The sequence below is a fragment of the Dermacentor andersoni genome, chromosome 5 (genome assembly GCF_023375885.2).
Source record: "Dermacentor andersoni chromosome 5, qqDerAnde1_hic_scaffold, whole genome shotgun sequence".
Taxonomy (NCBI): Eukaryota; Metazoa; Arthropoda; class Arachnida; order Ixodida; family Ixodidae; genus Dermacentor; species Dermacentor andersoni.
This window is the reverse complement of record NC_092818.1, coordinates 148,575,481-148,593,054: the sequence shown is the minus strand read 5'-3', so window position 1 is coordinate 148,593,054 and position 17,574 is coordinate 148,575,481. Positions and strand designations below refer to the sequence as shown.

The 17,574-nt window shown below is 46.4% G+C and overlaps 1 protein-coding gene across 3 annotated transcripts in view; it reads right to left on the bottom strand.

The window, feature by feature from the left end:
* Positions 1–17,574, bottom strand: part of LOC126531390 (cell adhesion molecule 4-like) — a 545,870-nt gene that overhangs the window by 79,311 nt on the left and 448,985 nt on the right. The window contains exon 1 of one of the 3 annotated variants that reach the window (XM_055071136.2): positions 13,315–14,149. The exons of 1 other annotated variant lie outside the window; for it this stretch is intronic. In XM_055071136.2, coding sequence (XP_054927111.1) covers positions 13,315–13,450 — 136 coding nt within the window. In that variant the 5' untranslated portion in view covers positions 13,451–14,149. Of the gene's footprint in view, positions 1–13,314; positions 14,150–17,574 lie in introns of those variants that run through there. One more of the 3 variants, XM_050178898.3, reaches the window with a different exon arrangement.

Genomic DNA, 17,574 nt, shown 5'->3' with positions numbered 1-17,574 from the left:
CAACGGGACAGGACAACCCTAAAGCGGCGGCACACAACGGAGCTCGAAGATTGACTTTCCGAGCTGCGATGAACGTAGACCCCTCGACAGGGCCCTCGAAGTATGGGAATGGGAAGACAGATTGACCAGGTTCAGCGACAACACCAACCGTTACAAGATTCAAAGATGCACTTATCCTCCACTCCATCCACAACTCACTAGATCGCAAACTGTCCAGTGGCGACAACTACAAACCAAATCCTACAAGAGCCCGATACTAATGCACGCTATTTATCCAGAAATACACACAACAGAGAGATGCAAAGTGTGTGGCACCAGAGCCACGCTACAACACATGCTATGGGAATGCCAGGAACTAATACAGAACTATGCGAGCGCAGCCTCCATCGACAGCCTCCGCGCGCGATGGCAAGCCGCGCTGCTCAGCTCAAACCTAGAAGACCAACTCTGGGCAGTCCAGCGGGCCAATGAAGCCGCCGAGAGGCAAGAACTGTTGGCCGTAACCTCTGCGGGTGCCCCAGCCCACTAACTCGCCGGACACAAATCGTTCTGATTCGAAATAGTTTTCTCACTCACTCACTCACTCACTCACTCACTCACTCACTCACTCACTCACTCACTCACTCACTCACTCACTCACTCACTCACTATGCTCGTATTTCAGTCGTTTTATCAAGATTTTTGCTGAAACCGCTCGCCCACTCACCGACTTACTTAAGAAGTACGTTGCTTTCACATGGGGCCTTGGTCAAACCGAAAACCTTGGCCTTCTCCGCGTTTGCTCACGGCTTCCCCATTGCTGGCTCATTAGGATCCATCTGCCGCCACTGAACTTTACACGGATACCAGTCATCATGGAATTGGGGCTGTACTTGTTCAATGACAGCGTAACGCAGAGCGCGTAATTGCATACGCCACCCGTCTCCTGTCACCCGCCGAGAGAAATATTTCAATTACCGAACAGGAGTGCCTGGCGTTAGTTTGGGCAGTTGCCAATTCTGCCTCTACTTGTACAGTCAGACATTTTCGTGGTTATCAATCATCACGCCTTGTGCTGGCTCTCCTCACTTAAAGACCCCACTGGACGATAGGGTAGATGGGCGCTACGGCTCGAAGAATATTCATTTGCTGTTTTATACAAGTCAGGTCTCTGCGGAAGGACGCCGACTGCCTCTCCCGTCGTTCTGTTTACCACCCTGATTATGAAGCACATGACACCGACTATTGCGTCCTGGCCATTTCTGATCTGCACTACATCCGCGCTAAACAACGGCGTGATGACTGCTTATGTTTTCTCATCGATTGTTTCAATTTGGGACATTCGGAGCCCACGCTGATCATGTTGTGGACCGCGACGGCGTTCTCTACCCTCCCATCTTAGGCCCTGAAGGACTACCACTTTTACTCATTGTACCACGCCATCTCCAGACATCAGTTCATGCGCAGTTGCATGACGCCCCTACTGCAGGCCACCTCGGCGTTTCGCGTACGTACGACGGCGTACGGTGCCGCTTGTACTGACCAGGCCTGTACACCTCTGTGTGTTTTGTAGTGATGCTCCAAACTAGTCAAGCGGGGCATCGTTCATCTTTGTTTCAAAAACGTTCTTCCAAAATTCTGTCATCACCTAGTACGCAGAAGCTTCGAAAACCAAGTACCGCGCCTAAGCGCAGCTGGCTACCCCTTGCAAAGGCTGACAGCAATGGCTGCCAGCAGGTTAAGAAAACGTGATCACCTGGATTCCACTGCCCAACAGAGCAGAAGTAGAAAAGTGGTTATAATGCCGTACTCGCACCAAGCTAGCTTTAATATTAAGAAAATTGGGAATCGTGTTGGCGTTGAACGTCGTCTTTTCAGCCCCTTTGAAAGTGTCTTATTTGTGCGCGAAAGTTAACTATACTACAAAGAGGCGCCATAATTGCAATACCGAGAAGCGTTCGTTTCGTGCATGGAAGGAGTGGTACCGTATTCCTTCAGACTGTGGGAAGGAATACATTGGTCAGAAGGGAAAGTGCCTCAATGATCGCTTACAGGTACATTCGAACAATGTTAATAATTTGGTAAAGACTATTCATCTAGCCGCACACTGCTCGCGTTGTGGCTGTGAAGCCTTGTTTGACAAATAACAAGTGATGTTTAGGAAGCCAGATCAAGTATCTAGTGAAATCATCGAGGCATTCTAAATGATCAGAATGATAACTCTATAAGTTGCCCATCTGTGTCGCTGTCAAAAAAAGAAATCATGTTCCTATCGCGGTAGTGGCCTATGGTGGATGATTTGGCCGGAAGGAAATCTATGTGCGATAGTGCCTTTTTTCTTCCAGTTGAGCGATGGTATATATGTGGTAACCATGTGCAATAAAAATTCAGTTGTTAGTAGCGCTGCGTCTTCGGTGCCTTCTCTCGTCCTCGTCTCCTTTCTTTTTGAGCTTCGCCTCAAGTTACGCAGTACCAACTATAGCCCACCAGTCTGTTCTCTTGTAAGTGAATGCATTAATTTTTGTAGCATGTCGGTAGTCCAGGCACGAGCAATAGATCAAGAGCAGCCGAACACGTTTAATTCGTTTAATTGAAATTGATTTATTTACGCTTCTGAACCCAAAGTGTTAAGGAGCTGCGAGAGCTATGAAATTTCTTAGATAAGGTGTCCTGAAATTCAACGTTAGAAAGGACTTGTTGGCCTAGTCAGAAAGATTTGAACTTGGAGAAAATGACGCAGATGAGGATGTCCGGAACCCGCCCTGTCCTCTAGTATGTTTTGCTCTCGCTATTGATGCTATTTTTTTAACATTCGACGAAACAGCATTCGCTAAGATTGCTTCGATGTGGCTACTTTCGACGAGACTGCATTCTATACAATAGGTGGAGCCATAGTTACGTCTTCACTGTTTTCAATGGTACGATCACTTCCTTCAAATGACGGGCACAGCATGAGCTGAACATTTGCTGACTTCTACGGTGACATGGCACCTACATTTAGCATCCACATAGAAAGTGTTTGCGCGAATGTACACACGCTCACCGTACGAAACTAGTTTCTGTAGCAACATCGATTCAGTTTATCACCTCAGGCGAAATGCGTTTAAAGTAGAAGAAAGTGTAGTTGGCGCAACCACACTTTCTTGTGTTTCTCTTCATCTTTCTTTTTTAAATTGTGGCAAATATCCATTATGAGGTGCTGAATTCAAACACAGCTGCACTTATATTCTTCATTTCTGAGTGTCCATTCTCAGATGTAATGTAAGTACACTTTGTTGATATCACATACCAGAGCTTTGACACTGGATATTCCGCCATGCTTGTACCTATAATGTGGAGTGTCGGAAGATTTGTAATTACCCTCAACGTGAACACATTGACAGGTACAGTTTAAAAAGATATAACTCGGTAGCTTCTAATGAATGTTAAATTGCTTGCAAATGTCCTGCAAGAGAATAGTGGGAACGTTTTACCCCAGAAGCTTCACTTCATTGGTAGAAACAACTAGGAAACGGCTAACGTTATGTTTCATTTCCTACGTATTAAAGGAAACAATCCTTCTCTAGTCCTTTGCACGTCATATATAGGCAAGTTTCACGCGATCAGTAGTTTGTTTGGTGTAGACATAGCTGCGCTTTCTTATACCAAAGAGGCATGAAACATGTAATCGGTTTCATTCTATTTCAATACAATAAGCAATATAATAATCCCATGTTACTTACTCTAAAGACACAATGGTGCTTGTTTACCTCGATAAACAATCTCCTTTATCCCTTTGCAAAAGATACCTTGCAGCACCGTTTGTGTCCGGACACCACCTAGGCACCTCGATTTTTGCACCGCCTGAAAAAGGAGGTAACGTCAAAGTGCACCTACTGTGACCCACTAGACGCTTCTGTCGAGCACTTCCACATAAACTGTCCACAATATGATCAACGTTGATTTCACTTTCGCGATAGGTTAAGCCACTTCGACAGATGGGAATTTGCCATTACGAAAATACTTGGTCCATGGTTATGCCTCGCTAAACATAGATATCCTTCAGGCCTACAAGATTTTCTTGAAGGCAGTAATCCAATTAGTTTGATTTCTAAATTCCTGTGAGCTCTATGCATATTACGTGTTTGATAGCAGGCTTACTTGAAAAGTGACATTCGTGTAGTAAGAGGATAGTTGTGTTCTGTTAAGTGGACAAGAAATTCCTTTATTTAACCCGAATACATATTGCCGATTTTTTTGTTGCATTTTTCTTTTGTTCATACTAACTTTTACAGACAGTATGTTTGTATTTCTGTGATATGTGAGTGCGTATTATTGTGGAAATGGGTATTTATAATTCTTGAACTGTGTATTGGAACAGCCGACTCTAATGTAGCCTACATACCAAACGCAACAACAAAGCGGGATTAAATGCTGCTAGGTCTTCATTGTTTCCTACTTCTTTCTCATTAGTTCGCGACCCATGATTGTAGGCGAAATGGATACAACTTTCTTGTACGTCCGACAAGGTTTAACGTGATCCGCGCTCAGGTCTCTCATGGGGAACGTCAAGGCCCTGCCTCAACGCCGCCTCACGGGCTTGCTGGACTGCCCACGTCTGGATTCCGAGGTCTGAGCTGCGCAGAGCGGCAACCCACCTCGACGACAGGGTCTACGGAGCAACTTCCATCCTTCTCGATGGCAGTTCTAGATGTACATAGCTCACAGCTGCTTCCACCTGCCATTTCAAAGTGTAAATATGTAAATACCAGTTCACCTAATGGCTCATGTCAGGGGGATTTCTGTAAAACCATCTTATAGCATACTAAACTAACCTGAGAGAGGCGGCCAAAAGTTACTTTATTAACAGCATTTTTCATAAAGCTTTAGGTGGAGGCTAATGCAATGCACAAATAAGTTTACATTAGTCTCCGAATTTTCAATCCGGTTTAGCGTGAACTGGTAGAGATAAAATACTGGAAACACCAAGTCATCATTAGTCAAGACTAATTTAGTTTACTCTAAACACATAACGTGCGAAAGTTCCTTTTTTTCTGACAGACTTGAGCCATGATCTCGAATTTCCGCAAGCCGAGCCCATGTAGGGAACGCTCACGCCATTGTTCTTGCGCTAGTCAGCTTAGCAAAGAGTGTTCTTAGACGAAGAAGATTAAATTCACAGTTTGAGTTGAGTTTTCGAAGCGCGTCCAAAGCATTGAAAAGCTCGGTGTCTGCTTCGAATATGAGGCGCATTTGCATAAACAAACATAGCCGTCGAACCAGTATCTTGTTTCTTCTTTGCACTGCCGTATCCGCGCTCCTCCACAAAAAATACTACATCAACAATTCAAAATATGTTTACAGTTATATATTAGCCTCGAAAGAGAGAATCTAATACATCATCTACGACAACCTACTTAGATTAAAAAATATACATATTCCTTCTCATTCTAAGTAGATCTGTGGAAGAATTAGATCATATAGAACGCGTTTGTTTTCCCGAAAAATGTATTCCCAAGTATTTTTGCGGTTATGATTTCCAAGTACCTCTTTTGAGCTCTTCGCATAACAAATCGTGTTTCAAAGACAGTGACAAAAAATCTTGCAAGGAAGGCAAAATATATGGAACATCAAAATATATTTTAGGAACCTGGTAAATACGCCGGCAGAACTCTGACAATTGACAGGCAGCGCCTCTCTCTAACTACTGCTAATTGCAAGGTTTTTAACATAAAAGCACGTTCGATAAATGCAATACTTGCGTTTGAATTTGAATATGTTTTCTGGAAAACGTATTAAATACAGAGCAACTTGGCTGTCTCTGTCGTACTACTTACACATGCGAAAATGGAAAACAGGTAAACCAACACTATTAAAATCTGCTATTATTGGGTTATCGACTATACCAATATTTTATATTGGTCTTTTAGAATGATTGTTACAAATGCGAAAGTGAAGTCAACCAGTGCTGAAGGTTTGTTTGCATAAACTGCATGGCTGCTGCAGAAGCACAAGGTTCGAGAGATGGGCCTACAAATGAGGCGGCGATAGAGATTAAATAACATGCGTCTTTTTACCCGTACTTCTCACCCATAGATGACAATACTAGGTTCAGCGCCTATGTGCTTCATAATATATTTCTGGATAACATACTTTAATATTTGCGAAAGTGAATGCACTGATCAGGTGGGAGTATTATGAAGCATGATCTGAAAAAAAAAATAATATGGGATTTTACCCGCCATAACCAAGATATTATTAAGAGGCACGCCGTAGTGGAGGACTCCAGAATACGTTTGAACTCCCTGGGGTTCTTCAACGTGCACACAATGAATGGTACACGGGCGCTTTTGCATTTCACCCCCTTGGGAACGCGGCCGCCGCAGCTAGACCTAATGTCCTCAGGCGTAGCAGTGAAACGCCATAGGCACTACGCCACCACAGTAGGTACCTGATATGTAAGAAAAAAATCCCACGAAGACAACGGCGCCTTGAGTTACTACGCCTCTTCTCCCTTTTGTCCTTATAAGGCACTACTCGTTACTACTCCCACGAACAAATTCCAGTTTTTCCAAGGAAGATTTAATGACAAGGATTTACCCAAGGTACTAAAATTCGTCTGGATGTTCGCTACTTTTCAAAGCGAAGCTTTATTTGGCCTTCCCCTGGGGTTCGCTATGTTTCCTCTTCGACGCTGCCGAATATATTGGTGGATATACCGGGTGTTTCTGCGAAGACAAGTAATTTTGAAATATCGCCTGTGGCAGATAGCAGAATTATAGTCCTTGAGCTTGCCTACTCAAAAAGGCGGACCTTGCATGTACGACACATCGAAATTCGTAACTGACTAATTAACTTTTTAAGTACTTACATTGCGGCACATACTGCAATTTAGAAATTTCAGCCCGCGAGATTTGAAGGCCAATAAACTCGGAACAAATTCTCAATGTGACACCAGTTTTGAAATATCAATTCCCAAACTTTCCTAAGAAATACATTGGTCTCTAGTTAGTTTTGTGCTAAATGCATAAAATGGCGTTCTTATAAAGTGGACTGGCAGTGTCATTTTTAGAGCGAATGTGATGGTGCATATCTCGAAAGTGGTGTCATCCACAGATTCAGTTTCAAGTTGATATGCCTTGCAGTTGCACCGGCTACAATTTGTACCTCGTAATATCTGTCATAATGTAATTAGTAAAAAAAAATGGTATTAGTGAAATTTTGATACTTAGTCGATCGCGCATTTGGCTTCTTGTGCAAGTAATGTCCGCCTCTGCAAGTAGACCTGCTAAAGGACTAAATTCGTGCTGACTGCCACAGGCGAGTTTTAAAAATTTCTCGATGTCTTCGCAGAAACACATGGTGTACTAACAACATAGGTTACTTGGTATGCGCCGAAATAGACAACTTGCTGTTGGCTGCTGTTGAACCTAGTAGCCTACTTGAGGCACTGGTTATGTATGCTGAAAGATCAGGGATATATTACTAGCACTTTCTAGAAGGGGATTGGGGATGGCGACAAACAGAGACACACCGCGTGCGCTTAAGGAAGATTCATCCGCTGACCGGTGATAAGAACCACGCATGGTCAACCGCGGACCGTGAGGAATGAGGCGGGTGTTGAGACAAAGAACACTGAGCAATTTAATTAGTGGGGTATTAGGCAACAGAACATGACAAACTTTGCAAACAAACTACACAGTGCCAACAGATCCATCTTCTGGCGGCACGCATCCCGCAGCCAATATCTGTAGAGTGGATCCCACGCGACCTTCTAAGCTTCCAAAGACGTGCGGATTCTGCGACCCGTCTAGCGACCTCTCCATCGTCACTGCCTCAACTCTTTCACCTAGATGATGCCACCCTCCTTTTATCAAGAAAGGAGCACCTCCGGCGCCGCACACGTGCTCTCATACCTCCGTGTGCGGTAAACCTCCCCAGCGGTCTTACCCGTGCAGAGGAGGTTGCGCTTCGGAGGATCAGGGTCGGGGTTGCCCTCACTCCTGCCGTGGCTAGGAAGTGTCCGCATTTTCGCCCGTTATTTCCTCGCCCTGAGTGTCCACTCTGCAAGTCGCGAAATGCTGAAGCCGACATCCACCACCTGCTGTGGGTTCGCCCTGCACTGAAACCGACGAGGCTCCGGCACCTCGCAGCAGCGGGACTCTCGCCGCATAATCCAAGCGATTACACTGCTTGGACGCAAGGACCACATTATCCATCCCTCTTGGACTACATTAGATCAGCAAATCTTTTTTCATTCATTTAATCATCCTTATTCACCCCCATCTCATACCCCTGAATGCCCTGAGGCATTTACCCTCGCATTTAAAAAGAAAACAGCTACACAGAGGCGTGCAAGGCTTAGATGAAGCACAGAGCTGAACAATACACAAACTCTCGCGCGACGCGTACATTAGCCCAAAACAGGGACATTTACATTTGACGAAAAAAAAAAGAATATATGTGCGAGAAATGCTATATACAGGCAGTGAGCGCGACAAATACAATAGTATAAGAATTTACAAAAATAAACACGTGATGATAACATTAAATGGAAGATTAAACACCATTAAAAAAAAGGTAGGCCGACGGGAAGTTCCGAGAGTAGGCTGGGAGATATGTGCTTATCTTTGGAGTGCTCATCCAGATTCCGATTTCAAGAAGTGGCGGGCTGCTTGATTCCTCACTGCCGAAGACGATGGCCGACTCGAGTCATGTGCCCGTCAATTTGCTGAGTGCGCATGCCTTGAGAACTCCGCCTGACGACGATTCTTCAGTCGGGTCGCGATGCACATGCCCGCAGCCCAGTTTTCGAGCAAGCTCTGGCGATTTCCGCGGTTACACCACCACTCTATAATTCACCGCTCTCAGGCTATCGCATAAAAAACTGGTCGGGCAACTCGCGAGAATATCAGTAAAGCTCCCCAGAGCCACGTAAGCTTCGCCGCGGTTGCTGCAGTGTAGTGGCGGTCATGTCTACAGGGTCACGCGTACGCGCTATATGGGACAATGTGCCACTTCTATGTGCAGACAACTTCGGCACTGGGTGTTCGTCACTGGGTATGCGCCCATTCTTGACCAATTTCCCAGAATGGCCGCGTCACTGCTACACAAGATGAATGAAGCCTCTAATGCGGACAACTTCTGCACTGGGTATCGGCAGCTGGTTGTGTGATCATACACGGCAAATCATTCAGCGCAGATGTGCCACTGTGAGACCAGGGGCCCTATAACGTAAAACTATTCCAATATGTTTCTATTCCTATCTTCTGACGTCAAATTTGCGTAACCACCGACGCAAGCACCGGGCGGCAACCGCAGGTTTGTCTGAACAGACCAATCAAACGCTCTCCTCGCTCATAGGAGGTCACTTTTGTTTGCTTGAAAAACGAATAACGTTGTCTAAACCGAGCGGCTTGTCGTATCTAATTGGCTGACAAGAGGCGAGGAGAACGCTCAAGAGGAGAGGGATTCACTGGGGCAGAGCCAGTGCACTGAAAATCCATAACCGGATGAAGAGGGTGGTGCCGGCGTGTGCGATTGGTCGGCTTTCCCTTACTTAGCTTGTGGTGGCTGGTCGAAAATAACGGCGGCATGCAACGGAAGCTTAAGCATGACGCTAAAACTGACCCTCACCAAAGAAGAGTTGGCAGAATGAGGTGGTAAACGTGCACAAAGGGGTCGAAAACGTTACACGGCCACGCAAGAAGCTTTTTATACGCAAATACACCCATGCCCTCCGGCAGGTGCGAGTAGCCAGCGTCTCAGCGATCGGCAGCATCCATCTTTTATTCCTTTCGGAACGGAACAGCCTGCGGCTATTCCGAAGAAAATTCAGTTTTGTTCGGCATATTAATGCATCTTTATCGCGTACACGTCACTTTGACGCGGTGAGTTTGTGCGGCTTTGTGACGTCGCGTGACAGGCAGGTAAAGTGGGTGCAGCCCGAAAACTCTTTACCAATAGCCGAGGGCTAATGGCGAAAAGGGGTCGAATCAGCAATAACTGTTTTTCTTTTTTCTGTCAAATCATGCATAATCAGTGTGTACACATCATATCAGATGGGGAGGTATCACGGTTTTTGTGACGTCGCGTGACATACAGGTGAAGTGGGCGTGATCGAAAAAAAGTTTTTGACAAATCGTGGAGGGCTGATAGCAGAATTTGAATAGAAAAATTTGGAATAGTTTTACGTTATAGCGCCCCAGATATATGAAGATGATGTATTAAGGCGAAGCTTTCTTTGCCTCGTCCTTGGGGTCTCGCGTTCGTCGTCGTTTTCTCGGCTAGCGCGTCACGCAACCACTGAAAACAGCTCTGCCTACACGTGCATTGTCAGTGAGAGTTGCGTATTATGGGAGTGAAGCTCATTATAACTGGCGAGGAACTTGAACCCAAGAAGGGGCGTCTCAAGTAATAGGCACGTAAATGGTAAATAGTGAAACACGAGGGCATGCTCGTGCGTAAACGAATTATGAAGAATCGACGTGAACTGCATTTTGAGAACTTGCGCGCTCATTGCATAATCATGCGCCCCAGCGTAAGCGCGAACATCGTTAAACTGGAGCATAAACTTGCGCGCCTAACGTAGGCAACAACGTCCATAAGCTTAAGCAAAAACGTTATGCAAAGCCTTTCTTCACACTGATTCCTAAATTTGCGTTGGATCTGCTTAATTTTTTTTATTGCAGGTACCTCGATAGATGTGAAAGGTTAAGACTGGCTAACGCCGTGTCGGCCCTGTCACCTGGCTCTCAGGAGCACTCGTGATTGACGAACGTAAGGCTTACTTGTGGCTCTTACGACTCGGTCTAAAGATAATTTTGTGCCAACACCTCAAGTCCCCTCCCATGCCTCACGCTGGGGTTATGCATTCCTACCGAAAATTTTTTCATGTGGGACTCGATCTACTTAGCCTTTATTCAAAGGCAAATGCTGACAGCCAATCGGCTAACGTTGCTAACGATTATGCCTCACGCTACGTCATTACACGAGCCCTGCCCACCTGCTGCGCTACGAGCGTCGCGAATCTTTTTCTGCACAACATTACAGTGCACCACGGCGCTCCTCTGCGGCTCCTCACCAATCGCGGTCGCTACAATTTGTCAAAAGTGATCGATAGCATCCTTCATTCACTTTCTACTGCATACCAAATCCCCCACAGCTTACCATCACCAAAAATGCGGCCTTACCGAACACTTCTACAGAGCACCCACCGACATGCTTGCTATGTACGCTCCGCAGACCACCTCCACTGCGACGTCGTTCGTCCGTATGCATATAACTCGTGCGGCTATGACACCACTGCTTACTCGCCGATTTATGCAATGTTTGGCCTATATCCTGCGTCGCCTATGGAAAGCATAGCTTTAAAGGGACACTAAAGGTAAATACTTTCCATAAAACTCGCAATGCTTGTTTCGTGCAAATAAAATACTTAGTTTACGAGAAAATTGCATCTGAAGGATGCGAATGCCTTTTCGAAATTCAGATCTCCCATCATCCAATCGGGGGAGTGGTGACGTTGCATACGCCATCACCAACCCCTGCTGCCTTCGGTGAATAAAACGGCGCCCGACAGACGGTGGTACCGAATCAAGACAGAGCGGTGGATTCGCCGCTGCAACTGCTTTTTGGTCAAGTGGCGTAGACCGTTCGGGCATACCGCGAACGGTTTCGCGAGCCAAAAAGCCGACGAGGAAAGTACTAAAACGTGGAAGCGTGGGCAGCGCAGAGTCGAGCGAAAACGAAAACTTTCGATCGCTCGCGTCGATGTCTAAGGCAATTTCAATGATTTCTGTTTTCTAAAAATGAAAAAGAACTGGACAAATAGCACTTTATTTCATCTTACAATACAACACAATTAAGTTTTTTTGCAAAGACTAGTTGAGCATTAGTGACAAAATTTAACCGAGGAGTGCTTTCGTCATCGGGCGAGTGCTTGAATATTCAGGGGGAGTCTCTAATCGTGTGCTGCATTTAAGTCAATTTCTCAATTATTAAGGCTCTATTCGCGATAACATTGACACCTTAGAGATTCTCGAGCACTTATCTATCCCTTTAGCTTGACCTAGTATTTGCCTTTAGTGTCCCTTTAAGCAATGCAACAGATGTCGATTAAGGTACATTATCATCTTTGATTCGAGAAAGTGAAATGGCACTTCAGTGCCGGTGTGACATATGAAGTTTTAGATAAGCTACTGCAACAGGCCGTTCACCTTGCTCTTTCGCCAGCTTTGTACTAGAGTTACACCGACTATCAGAGCCTTATTTTGGTTAAAGACTGTTAGACTAATGATTGTTTCTCGTTGACGTGTACGACACTTATGACGTTGTGTTCTCATCTTTGTAAATTAGCGCGATCACGCCAGGCGCAACACAACCACCAGCCGATTAGTTAGGTCTTCTGAGTGCAGCCACTCTGACCCTTCTAATTCCTGGTCTAAGGGAACCTTAAAGAATGTGCATTTTCTGTCATCCATAAGGATTTGAAAGAAATTGTCAAATTGGCGCGATAGCGATACCGAAATAATCGCAAGTGCAATAACATAACGAATAGTAAATATGGATGTCAAGCGCCTCTTGGAGTATGGGGTCTTAGATCATCAAAGTTAAAATGCATCCAGCATAACATTTCGTGCTACTAGTCAATTATTACTGTGATCGGGACGCACAGGCTTTCCTCAAGTGAGCGCTACTGGGATATTTCTAATGACGCGTATTGTCGGCCTACTTGATAAGCTGAAGGTACGCTCAATTTTTGTACTCCCAAGAGTGACGACACGGCGTATGTATGGGATGACGGGATGTATGAACGTATGAACACGCGCGTTCACGGCAATATGTGCGGTTCTTCTGGCCAGCGCCAGTTCGCGCGTCAGGAAGACAATGCCAGCAGGCGCCGTGAAGCTTAGACGGTATACGCTCTTTCTCCAGGACGCATTTATTTCCCAAGTACGAGACACACCACAGCGTTCGTCGTCCCTTCGCCTCCCGGTTAAGGCGACGCCTCTCGATGTACACACAGTGCGCGCGCATCGTTAATGAGCTAAAAGCTCTTTTGCTAAGGATGACGTCCATTACAGAAGAGAAAACAAAACCAGATCGATAGCGTTGTATACTGAGGCAGTGGCGTAAACCGGCTCGTCAGCACTGGACGCCGGGCAGACTGATGGGGTGCCGGTGGAGGCGAAATCTATTCGCGAAGCCAAAGGGCATTAAGCTCGCGTTAGCAGGCTCTTCACCAACTGCCGCATTCATCCCGCATCGGATGACAAAAAAAAAAAAGCGAAAGTAAGAGGTGGGAGTGAGCGGGGGGGGGGGGGGGCGAATGTAGGACAGGGAGTGTTTGCTCACCCATTTGGACGTCGCGGCGCGGGACGCTGTGTCTGTGGGCGCAGCACGAGGCGGAGGACGAGGACGACGAGGCGACGGCGCCGTGTAAGCCGAGACGCCAGAGAATCAAGCAGAAGGTCCGGTAGCGTAGTAGCATGGGCACTGGACGGAGGAGTCCGCCCGCCAACGGGACCCGACGGGGTGCGCGGCTGTGCTGCTCCGCACTCGAGCGGCGTCGGCACTCAAGTGGACCGCCACCAGCCGAACCACAGAGGCACCACCTCGTCGACGCTGGCACGTAAATGAGAGCCGCACGCGACGAAGAGGGAAAAGGAATGAGAGAACAAGGGAGAGTGAAGAGCGGAGTGGAGAAACGAACTAACTGGCGGCGGAAGAGTTTTTGGTCGCGCCAGGCAACGAGAAGGGCGAGAGGGGCGACAGTCCCGCTCAAAAAGCACCAGGCGGGCTACGACTGAAAAAGAAAAGCAAAATAAGCCACAAAACCAAGAAACGCTTTCAGCCACTCTTGTCTCGTGGCGAGCTGATACTCGCTGCTCGCTCTTCTGTTCCCTGCTCGTGCACGAAACGGAGAACAAGGGAGAAGTAACGGAGGGAGTGATAGAGACAGAGGAAGAGAGCTGGATGCTTATGTCCTTACGCACTAATATAGCCGTGGTTCTGAACGCCGACTCGTTGCGCCGGGAGTTGCAAGCGGCAGAGCGACCTGTGCGATGAAGGAGTCCGGTGATCTGCGTAAGTATCCGGCAATCAGTTGCCAGTTTTTCGGAAAGGAGCACGCACGCAATCTGCCGCCCGCTGCCCAGTGCTAGTGCTGCTGCTTCTGGTGCCTCCACTGTCGGTTTGCTAGGGCTGTACTGCAATGAGTGCTCGCTACCGCCGCCGGTTCATTGGAGCGATTGTGCGTGGCCGTGTACGTGTGTGTCTGTGCGCGAGCGGAGAGAAGAAGGAATTTAAGAATTCCCGCACAGAATAAGGCGGCCAGGCGGTCCACCCCGCGCGCCACCACCGCCGATGTGTTTGTGTGCGAGACGTTAGCGGCGGTGGAGGTTACGGTCATTAGTCGTCGCCGAGATGCAGGGAAACGACAGATGGCAGAGAAGTTCTTAATAAGGGTCGCATGAATTGATTATCAAGTGAAAATGATCGCGACCGGCGGTTCCGGCAGGGCGGAATGGGGTGGTCTCGAATTAAGAATACTGCGTCGACCGCCGGAAGGCAGCAGGAAGAGCAGAATGGGCGTTTTAGGGAGGGCGAGGGGAGCAAGTGGAAAGAACGGGGGTGCGGAGAGAGGCGAAGTAACGGCGCCCTTTGCAGCAAAGGGAAGTAAAGGAAACGAGGGCGAAAAAGGAGACGCAGAGCATTGGGGAGAGGGTATGCATTAGCGCAGTTTCGCCCTTTCACCCACGAATAGAGTTAAGACGGCGACGCGTGGACGGGCAGGCCATCTGCTTGTTTTCAGCTTATCCGGCGGCCGGCCGAGATTTTCCTTCGCAGGAAGTATTTACATAATCGTGACTGCACCTCCCACTCATTTTCGGGCCCGAGCTTTTAGGCAGCCTTTTTCAATTTTAGGCGAATATTCATTTGACGCGTGGAGAGAACGAAGAGAGCCCTTTCCTTCTATCTGTTCTTTTCTTTTCATTTCAGCATCAATGAAGCCCCTTCGCTGTGGAGGCGCCCCGTAGGCTGCCTATATGCCTACAAACCATACTACTGCGTGATGGTTTCTCGAAAGATTGGCACGTGGAAGCAGGCGGTGCCGAGCAACGCTTTGTATCATCTAATGAACTGTGTAATGAGCGCAGCTAAATTTTACAATCAGCATTCGTGCGCGTGCTTTAATTACTTCCACCCCTTGTGGCAATAAAGATCTAGGTCTTGATGACTGCCCCAACGATAATGACCAATCCGAAGTTAAAATAAGGATACTTCGTCGTTCGCAGCCGCTTTAACTTCACTGTTTGAAAATGGAGCCAGTGTTCTCTTGGGCACGTAATGCGCGATCACAAAACAATATATATAAAACCAAATTCGAGGTTCTCCATCTTACAAAACACTTGCAATGTTTTGTCTAGTTGCGAACCACTAGATTTCTCCCGATTACATCACGAATGTTTTCTAAACGTTCTTACATGTATTATAATACGTACGATTATCAAACTATAGGGAATTTATATGGCAATCACCATGAAATTGTGCTTTGCAATGTTGTGCGTGCCCTAGTATTCACACACTTACAGTTTCTTCTTCCCATGGGAATAAATTGAAGTTTTAATGCAATTAGAATTCTTTGGTAACTTCACCCCGTTTGCAGTTATGTTTGTTCGTATCTAATAACTTTCTCGCCAACCTGGATAACTGGGTAATCTATTGCCTAGTTGGCAGAAGGTCAGGCTGCAGTACTGAGGGAAGTAATTTGGTGGCCAACCGTCAGACCAACTTCGGTCACTGGTTAGGTGACAATGGGCATGCGCCATTTATCAATGAGCCTCTTCTACGCCAACTTGGGAAACTGAGTATGAGACACTGCACACGTATGTGCCGCTCTTCAATGACAAGAAAATAACAGCAAATTTGTGCGACCTTTCAAAATCCCAAACCCATGTTAATCGAAGCTGTTTCGTTCGAGCAGCTGTAATAAGAACTTCAGTTGCATGTATACTTACATCATATATGAAAACATGGCCGATATGACTGGTTGGTTTGAAACTGCGCGCGAAAATTGATTGAAGTGCTCGAACACGTAATTTATTACACAGGCCGTAATTAACAAAAGCACTTTGAATATAGCCTACACATAACCCGTACCATGCCCCTTACTTAAGCCAAGTATAAACTTTGCATAACAGAGTTCTCTCAAGTTACTGAAAAACGTAGCCCAAATTCGCCATATCATGCTGTTAAGCCATAGCTAAAAAAATTTGTCGCAAGAGCGGTATCTGATCTACATGCATTTACCATAGCAAACAGATGTGCCATAGGTTTTCCCCCACTTTCGTTAGATTTTATCTCCTTGGCATTGGAACTTGTCCCAGGGAAACTGGTGAAATTGTGCGTACTTGCAAGGCACACTATTACCATTCCAGAGCACTTGCATACGTTATTTATCGCAAGAGATGAAATTAGCCCGCTCGCATCGACGTTTGCCCACACATTACCCTGTTACCTGGCCCTTACTGTCATCAAACATGGAGATGCTGCCTCTTTTAGTTAATTGAGGACACCGGGTTAACATCGTATAACCCGATGATATACCGAAACAACGATAATTTACTCATTCTTTGCAATGCTCCTAAGCATGACGCGTTAATCTTGCATGGCAAATTGAGTTTAAGATGCCTCTCATTTCTATTAAATATGCTTTTTGTAACAAAGTTTTTTTCGGCCGATTTTTAGATGTAGCTGCCAGCTACCACGTGGCACTTAAATATACTTGCTTTAGAAAGGCCTTGTAAAACAGTATTTATTCTACGCGCATTAAACTGCTACCATCTCATGTTCGCCATATTTGATCTTGGTAGCGTTTGCAGCTATGCCAGGGCAGTGAGCTAGATTTGGCGCCGTTCGTCGGACAGTTTTAACGATCCATAGCACTCGCATATGTAATGTATTGCAAATGCCACAATTAACCCTCACGTTCTGAAGTTTGTCAACACATTACCCATAACGTGCTCATTGGGCCATATAACGTAAAACTATTCCAATATGTTTTATTCCACTCTCCTGACCTCAAATTTGCGTAATCGTTGACGCAATCATCAGGCGGTGACCCGCAGAGTTGTCTGAACACCAATCGCAACGCTCTCCTCGTTCATAGGAGGTCACTCTTGTTTTCATGAAAAACGAATAGCATTGCCTACACTGAGCAGCTTGTCTTATCTAATTGGCTCCGAAGAGGCGAGGAGCATGCTCAAGTGAAGAGGAATTCAATAGGGCCGAGCCACTGCACTGAAAATTGATAACCGGATGAAGAGGGTGGTGCCGGCGTATGCGGTTGGTCCGCTTTCCCTTACTTAGGTTGCAGTGGCTGGTCGAAAATCGCGGCGGCATGCAACGGAAGCTTAAGCACTAGGCTAAAACGGATCCTTAGCAAAGAAGAATTGGCAGAACGAGCTCGTAAACGTGCCGAAAGTGCTAGAAAACGTTACACGGCCACGCAAAAAGTTTTATTATACGCAAATAAACCCATGCTCTCCGACAGGTGCGAGTAGCCAGTGCCTGAGCGATTGGCGGCAGCCATTTTTTATTCCTTTCCGAACG